General features: G+C 30.2%; 1 protein-coding gene across 2 annotated transcripts; it reads right to left on the bottom strand.

Moving 5' to 3' along the window:
- Window positions 1–3,932: 3,932 nt before the first annotated feature.
- Window positions 3,933–8,509, bottom strand: LOC111893994 (purine permease 3). 2 transcript variants are annotated; one of them, XM_023890063.3, is made up of 3 exons: window positions 8,242–8,509; window positions 7,251–8,001; window positions 3,933–4,379 (listed from the first exon to the last, which is right to left on the bottom strand). In XM_023890063.3, the coding sequence occupies exons 2-3, from the start codon at window positions 7,989–7,991 to the stop codon at window positions 4,053–4,055; spliced, it is 1,068 nt and encodes a 355-aa protein (XP_023745831.1). In that variant the 5' UTR covers window positions 7,992–8,001; window positions 8,242–8,509; the 3' UTR covers window positions 3,933–4,052. The 2 variants fall into 2 exon arrangements, with proteins under 2 accessions (XP_023745831.1, XP_023745830.1); XM_023890062.3 differs by having other exon boundaries at window positions 7,251–8,019; window positions 8,242–8,506.
- Between the last annotated feature and the right edge of the window lie 1,000 nt (window positions 8,510–9,509).

The following is a 9,509-nucleotide window of genomic DNA, read 5'->3' as shown; positions in this document are numbered from 1 at the left end:
AAAGATATGTGTGTTGTGTCACGCAAATGGTCGGGGTGCTGAGGTGCCCTTCTCTAAGTGGTGCCAAGTGTCAAGCATCTGGTGGAGTTTCAGTGTGTGTCGTGGATCTTGTCTGTGCGTGCGGCTGTGCAAAGATTTTTCTGTTTTCCTAAATAATTCATATCTGCTTTATACGAGCTCCATTTTCGACGAGTTTTATATCTACATGTAGCTATCGATGAGATCTATAACTTTTATTTAGACTCAGTCAGGTAATTTTGAATTTATTTTCAAGTTATATTTTTAACAAACTTAGATTGTTAAAGTCCGTTAGAAATTCATAATTCTCTCACCCGTTAATAAGAAGAGAAACCATCAAGAGTTAATTGAGTCTACTAATAGTCGTTTGATATGAGATGATAGGTTGGCTATATATATATATATATATATATATATATATATATATATATATATATATATATATATATATATATATATATATATATATGTATGTATGTATGTATATGTATATCAAATACATTCCTAACACATATTCCATGCATTAAGCATTTAGTTCACATGTATACTCTTTAACGAATATATAACACTTTAATTAATACTTGTGTTAAAGATATATGTTTATGAAAGGGACTATGCACCCACTTGATAGAGTGATAACTCGAAATTCGGGTAGCACTTCGCTCTAGCACATAGCTTTTCCTTTGATGTGACAGAGATTCCCTAGACAAAAGTCTGGAAAATGCATTGACAAAGCTTCTACTCGAAGGCTACTACTTGTCAGTCATTCAGGGGTCATAGGCCTTCGCCAGAATACTAAGATCTAAGGTAAAATTGCTATAAGTCGAAGAATATCGAGAGAGAAAGCTTATTAGGGATGAGATATGATAAGCTTATACGAAAGAGAGTATTTGTATCCGAAAAAAGATATGTGTGTTGTGTCACGCAAATGGTCGGGGTGCTGAGGTGCCCTTCTCTGAGTGGTGCCAAGTGTCAAGCATCTGGTGGAGTTTCAGTGTGTGTCGTGGATCTTGTCTGTGCGTGCGGCTGTGCAAAGATTTTTCTGTTTGCTTAAGTAATTCATATCTGCTTTATACGAGCTCCATTTTCGACGAGTTTTATATCTACATGTAGCTATCGATGAGATCTATAACTTTTATTTAGACTTAGTCAGGTAATTTTGAATTTATTTTCAAGTTATATTTTTAACAAACTTAGATTGTTAAAGTCTGTTAAAAATTCATCTCTCTCGCCCGTTAATAAGAAGAGAAACCCTCAAGAGTTAATTGAGTCTACTAATAGTCGTTTGATATGAGGTGATAGGTTGGCTACTTTGATAGAGCACAAAGTTTCCTTATTAAAGGAGATGTCAGATCTGCGTCATTGTTCTTAGGTGTATGTTGCTTAGAAGGTGAAAATTCAGTGGGGCATAGAAGGTGATAAGAACCCCGAATATTTCCATGGGGTTCTTGATCACAAGAAGCGTCAAACTGCTATTCGTGGTCTCGTAATTGATGGATTTTGGGTTTATAACCTACTTCGGGTTAAGGAGGGGTTTCATGCGTACTATCAATGTCTCTTTTTGGATCATACGACTTTGTAACACCAACATATTTGGGCTAGTTAATTAAGATATAATAAACGTTAAGAATGACTTTTTGATAAAAGATTATTTAGGATAAATAATCTTAACCAAACTTATGGTATATGCGATAAGGATTTCGTACATATAAAAAACGCTAAATCCGACTTCGTATTAAGAAGTTATGCTTCTTTGAAGTTTTGCAATTAAATCGTCACGACTCTACATATCGTAAAAAGTAAATTTTTGATAGATTACTTATCAGCCCATATGATCTAAACGAAAGTCGTAGAAGCCATGAAACCGAGAGCATACATATAAAGAAAGCCTAAATCTAACTTCATGAGAGGAAATTATGATTTTTTTTTAATATTTTAGCGTAGCAGTATACGACTTAGAAACCAAAATTAAAATCGGCCAATTGGTAGGAAAAACAATCTAAACTAGAGCTGAAGATCTCGTCAATACATATCGGTCGATATAAAGACAGTCAAGAACGAACGTTAGCAGATCCCCAGCATTAGCATCCCACACTATGAGATTGGATTTAAGCGGTTGAAGTTTCTTTTTGAAAATTACCCATGGATTATCTGAAACTTCCCCCAAAAAATCAATCGACCAAGTATCCTGCACAATAACATCAAAGCCTCTCATATCAAACCAAGAATGGAAAACATGAAATAGGGTAGGACCATAATCAACTAGATGCTCCAACAAAAGAATAAGAGGATGATGAGAGATCTTTTTTATTTCCAAGATAAGATCTTAAAGATGTGGAAAAGAAAACAAAAAACCATTAGTGACAAAGAATCTATCAAGTTTGCTAATTTTTAATAGAGTTTCCTATGGTTTAATATATAAGACGATGCACATATCTTGTTTATTTTTCTTTACTATCAAAAACTAGAGTTTATTGACTCAAATATATTTTATATATACATCATTACCGATTAATTTGATATACTATATATGTATTTGGCAAAACAATATAAGTCTTAAATTATAAAATATATCTCAACAAATATCGAATCCGTATAATATCCGAAAAGAAAATATTACTAAATATATAATTATTATTATTTTACGACCTATCTAAACTTTGTAATCGATAGCTAACATCGTAAAATATACATAGTCAATTATTGTCGAAGATACTAGTCTTACAACTCTGCAAGACAAATAAAAAAAGAAAGCCATGAACCAATCCCTAACTTCCTGTTGAGTCTTTGAGAAACATTAACCCATATCCGCAGGGGCGGACCTAGGGGTGGTCCATGGTGGCACCGGCAACCCCTAACTTTTCCGGCCGCAGTGGAAAATTTTTCGAAATTTTTATTTTTTCTATTACCGTACAACCCCTAACTCTCCCTTGCAACCCATATCCGATATGCCAACATCATAAATCTCAAAAGGAAATTGATCAAGAAACATTAACTTGGATTCAATCTTTAATTTCAGAAACATTAAACCTAGATTTAGTAATTGATTCAAGAAACATTAAATATGCATCTTCGATTTCAAGAGCATTAACCCAAATACATCTTCATATGGCGCAATGGCAGGTGGGAGGCAAAATGACGATTGTGAGGAAGGGTGGTGTCAATTGCCATCGTTGGTAAGAAGGGAGGATGAAGAGTGGCGAATTTAAAACAAAAATTCATGTAGTTCCCAAATTAAGTGAAGCTAATAAAAAAATCAACAACACTTTTGGTTGTCGGGTCGGGTCGGGTCATGTACCTTAAAAAAAATTAACCGGTTCAATCGGTTAAAATCAGTAAGGTGCCACCGATTAAAAATATTAAAAACTGATTGAAATATAACTGAAAAAAACCGTTTAACGAAAAACCAGTTAATTATTAGTCCATTGATAAAGCGGCGAACGGAGAGTGAAAGTCTTTGGCATGTGAACTTCTTTTTATTAAAGCAATTTATTTATTTATTGATATTTTAAGAGTACCAATTAAAAATGGTAAACTTTTTATTATCCATCCCATAATTTAAAATAACAAATTGCCCTAGTAACTTATATTTTCTCATTCTAAAATAGTTTTTTTTTAAGACATTTTGTTAAAAAACAAACTTAAGATAGATCTTTTATTTTTTCTAAAGTGATTCTTAATTTTTCTGTTATATATATTGTAAATGGAATTAAGAATTTAGGTAGGTCGTAAGACTTACCTATATCCTTGGTAGCTACGCCCCTAGATGAAAAAGATGATGGACATGAGATGTAGAATGTCTATCCCATATTGAGTAAATAAGTCTCACAACTAGTTTCTATTATATAACCTGTAACATTCAACCATATGTAGTTGTTTCTATTATATAACCTGTAACATTCAACCATATGTAGTTGTCCCCAAAATAATACAACTATCATTCATTTCAATTAACTTACAGAACTAATAGTTCCTTTATGTTTGAAAAGCTAAAAACTTTCCACATACATATTTATATACAATTTCACTTAATGTCATGCTGGCAAGCCTTCATCTCGTTCACGTTTCATCTTCTTCATTTGTCGAATTTCTCCATAAAAGTAGGAAACAAAACCCCATAGAGATAACGTAAGAGCAAGACCTTTTTCAGCTTGAAATTTCTCATGGAAGAAAAGAACAGCTAAAGATTCTGTCACAGGGAGTAATGTAGCAATTATGATTCCGGATAATAATGATGAAGCACAAAAAATGACTCCGATTGCTCCTAAAAAGAAGAATTGCCAAAGAAGCGCGTTCACTGCTAGAATCACGTAATATGTTGCTTCTCCTAGGTCAAAATTCCTCGCCTCTCGTGGAATTGCCTAAACAAGAATCAAAACAGCTGTTTATACAGTGTAGGTTTGATGTGATGGAAGTGAAAGACAAAAAGAATATAATTATTTGTATTCTATATATCGGAATTAGGTACTAAAATATTTGGTTTGTTATGATTGATAAATAAAAGAGATGAATGTTGCTTTTGTAAAAAGTAACTTTTATCGAATAAATATATATCACTACATAATTAAGTATAATGGAATCTTAAAATAAGATTATAATTACAAAATAACAAAAGGAAATTATTTAGAGTTTATAATTTTTTTTGAAATACAATTTTTTTATTAAAGATTATACTAATAAAAATAATTTAGAAAATGTAATTTCATTGTCGGGAAATATGCTAAAAAGTACTTATATTTTGGTTTTATAAACAAAAAAGTTACCATTTATTTATTTTATAATTTAACCATTGGAACACTACTTGCAATTTGACTCAATTTTAGTTAGCACAAACAATAACAGGTTTTGATGGTTAAACTGTAAACAAAATATCAAAAATAAATTTTTTGTGAATTTTTTAATATATATATATATATATATATATATATATATATATATATATATATATATATATATATATATATATATATATATATATATATATATATATTTCAATGCATAATAATTTTTATCCTTAAGTCTTATATATTTTAATATTAAGAGGATATTTGAGATTTCATTTTGAACCTCAAAAAATGATTTACTAACTTATGCTGGAGAAAAAATAATTTTTTAAAAGTGTTTGCATTAGATTTTTGTGGTGGAAAAAAATCAATAAGTAAATAAGTTGTTTTTAAAAAAGTCTTTGTTTTAACTTATACACATTTTAAGAGATATTTGACTTTTACAACTCAAAAAGTTAGTATTAAGTTTTGAAAAGTTAAAAATCTTAATTTATTGATTTTTTTTGAAACACCCTCTAAATTATAATATATTTTTGTTGAACAACCATTATAATTTGTTTGATTTTTAATATATGATAATAAATAATTATGCTTTTGTTTAATAAAATATAAAAGCCGATTAAAATGTAAAAGTATATTATTATAAAATGTATCTATCACTTTTTGGTAATGGAACTAAATCAAAATTTGATATGAAATATACCACCACATAACACGTACTTTGTTAAAAACAATGCATTAATTCATCCAAAGATCGATAGAATATGCAAAACAGTCTCGTCCGTATGACATAGAAACTCTATTCTTGTAGTAACTTAGTAATAACTATTCTTAATTATATAGAATATAGAATACAATATACCACATTGATACCAATATGCCTACTATTTTAAAATTCCAAACAATAAACGTCATATGATCTTCGTTCTCTCTTTGGTTTTTCATAATGGTTACCAATATCAACAATGATTTCATAATCATCTAAAATATATTTATGCAACTGCAAAAAATTTCATTTTGCAGATCATCTTCATTTTAATCATGTTTTTAATACACACCAACCCACATGAATATTTTTCAACCGAATACGTGGTATGTAGATGTATTTCGTATCAAATTTTTATTTAGTTCCATCATAAAAAAACTGACGATACAATTCATAACAATATTTTTTTTACATTTTAATCGGATTTTATATTTTATTAAATAGAAATATAATTACTCTATTTATTTATTATCATATATTAAAAATAAAACAAATTATAATGATTGTGTTAGCAAAAATAGATTATAATTTAATTTTAAAATAGATAAGACTTGAGGTTAGAAGTTATTATGCATTAAAAAAAATTACTTATATTTTGGCTTAATAACAAAAAAGACATCCTTGATATTTTGTCATCCTTGATATTTTGTTTATAATAATAACCATCAAAATGTTATTTTTTTGCAGTAACCTATAAATTAAGCCAAATTACAAGTAATAGCAAATTCCAATGACTAAATTGCAAATAATAATAATAATAATAATAATAATAATAATAATAATAATAATAATAAATAAATAAATAAATAAAATTCAGTAATGGCATTTTGGTTGAGTAGATCCAAAATATATGGACTTTTTTTTTCATATTTCCCTTTATTGTCCAGCCTTATGTTATTGTACTTTTACCTTTGTTTATTTTTATTTTATTTTAAACAGGGCCGGTCCAGACGGTGGGCAACCCGGACGACTGCCCAGGGCCCACGACTCAACGGGGCCCAAAATTTCTGGATTATATAGTGTGTGTGTGTGTATATATATATATATATATATATATATATATATATATATATATATATATATATATATATATATATATATATATATATATATATATATATATATATATATATATATATACCAATTATTACCAAAATGATTTTTAGAGCCTAAATTTGGTTCAAACTCAAACTAGCTCAAAAGATAAACAATTTGACTTGATTGTTATTGCTAATTGAATGTGATTATAGTGAAGAATAAATGATTTTTTTAATCTTTATTATATTTTTCTTTAAGGGGCCATTTTTTTCTTTTCGCCCCGGGCCCCATATACGTTTGGACCGGCCCTGATTTTAAAAATCAAATATAATACGAATATATATATTTGATTTGGTATAAATTTTTTTCTTAAAATCAATAAATAATCACAAAATTAAACAAATGGTCTTTGTGGAAATACCACTATAATTTTTAAAATGGTTGGTTATTTTCAAATTCAAACACCATAATCATTTCTTACCAACCATAAAGACCCATCGTGCACGTTTTAATCTATAACCAACCAAGTAAAAAAAAATTTAAAAAAAAAGAAAGAACTTACATAATATTTTTTGCCTACGACAACAAAAGCATTTGTGTAATTTTGTCAAAAAATATATAAAACTTCGGATGGTTGGTTTTACCTTGAAGTCGTGGTTGATGAGCATTCCGACAGTGCAAACAGCAGTTGCAAAGAACGACATAACGATCTGCATCTCCATAACCAAAGAATAAGTAACCTGCTGTTTAGCTTTCTTGAAAGTCAACTCAATCGAAGGTAAAATAAACCCATATAAAGCCGAAGCTCCAAGTGTCATAAAAAACCCCTCGTAATACATCAAACTCGATTCATGCGCAGGTCGATCTGAGCTAGTATGAAGCGCAAGAACCACAGCACCAATCGACAGCAAAAAGATCGCATTAATCGTAAAAGCAGAAAACTTCTGTTTCACTAAAAGAAACGCAAATCCAGCAGTAAACGCCAACTGGGTAGCGATTATAAGAGCAGAAGTAGAAACAGGTAATCGAGAAACACCATAAGCAGCCAAATAATCATCAAAACCTGTTAAAACTCCAAGAACAGCACAAGGGAGGAAGAGAGATGGTTTTAAAGAGAAGAGTTTAGCTTCTTTTCCGTTTCTTGTTTTGTATATGAATGAAAGGATTACAGGGATGATCAGAAATGGCCAACCGGCGGTTTGTAGCCAGCTTGATGTCCAAACTCTTTTGCCGCCTTTAACAAAGTAGAGGCGTTGAACCAACGGACCACCGCAGTTTCCGACGCCGAGCATGATGCAGTTCATCGCAAGTAGAGATTTCTTCATCGTTTTGCTCATTTTTTCATCTTTTTCTGCTTCTTGGTTGCTTGTGGTTCGTGTTTCCATCTTCCCTAATCTTAAATGGATTGATTCGCTTCAAGTTTATCAGAAAGAAGGTAAATTTTCCATTTATAAAATCGAAATTGTTGCTTATTTCTTAAGTCAAACTTATTATAAGACTCTTCACTATAACGAGTAGCATAATTTGCTGACAAGTTTAACGAAATTGGATCAAATTTGGTCAAAATTTAGTTAAACCCTAAAAGCGATATCAAGGTTAAATCAAACTACATAGCATAGTAGAAATGACACTTACCTCTTTCTATTGCAGGAATCGAAAAGAAATTGTCCACAAATCACCACTATCTCATCTTAGTTTTGAAAGATTTGGGGGAAGAAAGTAATGGTGGGATAAGGGAAATGTGGATAGAGGAAGATGTGATTTTAGGGCATATATATAGGGATAAAAAGTGATGTATAAATCGGGAAGACACTACATTTGGAACGCTTTAGACAGTGTGACATATTGATCATGGTTCCCGCCAATAATTTCATGGCACCTTTGTACCCATCAACAATTTCATGACATCTATGTAGTATTTCAATATGTTATTTTAGGACACAATTATTCTCTTGGCCCTTGTGGTTTAACAAATTTAACATATTGAGGACAACATTTGAAGCCTCTAAATGCTTGGTTTTTCTAGAATTTATTGGTTTGTTTGATTTTTAGACAATATAAAAGAATATTTTTGTCCTTTTCATTTTGTTATACATTTTGTATATATTGTTTAATTTTTTGATTAAAAAAGAAAAAAAAAAATCATATATCTCTCTCTCCTTTCACCATTCATCTAGTTTTGTTCTCTATAAACTCACATATACAAACTTATGAACCACATACTCATGAACAAACACTAACATACACAATCATGAATACACGTACCGTCTAGCACAAGTGTCTACTATCACAATATGCTACCAGTTCCTCTAAACTTCTAACACACATTAACAAAGATCACCAATTAAAGTTAATAAACGTATACCACAATTGTCTACTACAACAATATGCTACCGGTTGCTCTAAAGTTCTAACACACATTGTCACACCCCTAAACCGGAACGACGGAAACGTTCGGGGGCGGAGGACGTCATATACAGTATCAAAACAAATGTATAATAGTAATCAAAGTAACAACAACCATTGTATTGATAATATATATATAATTTACATTGAGTTCAAAACATTACATGATTAACATTAAAACTATAGCAAAAGATAGGACGTGATACTACTATGCTCCATCTTCAAAACGCCTGAGAAAGTACATGTCTACTAGTTTCCTGAGAATACAAGTGATTTGGAAAGTGTATCAACATTTAAGTTGATGAGTTCATAAGCATTTCGTGTTCAAAAAATACGTTCTTTATTCTTTGAAAGTGTTACGGTGTTTCTCCAGAAAATTCTATATTTTCTTATTAGTTGAATGGAATGTAATCGTATTTGTTTCTAGAAAGCTAAATCGTAAATCGTTTACTTGTAAAATGATTATGTTTATCTCGGAAAATCCAATATTTTCCATG

The sequence above is a fragment of the Lactuca sativa genome, chromosome 7, assembly GCF_002870075.4.
Source record: "Lactuca sativa cultivar Salinas chromosome 7, Lsat_Salinas_v11, whole genome shotgun sequence".
NCBI lineage: Eukaryota > Viridiplantae > Streptophyta > Magnoliopsida > Asterales > Asteraceae > Lactuca > Lactuca sativa.
The sequence above is the reverse complement of the archived record's forward strand: the minus strand, read 5'-3'. Positions and strand labels throughout refer to the sequence as shown.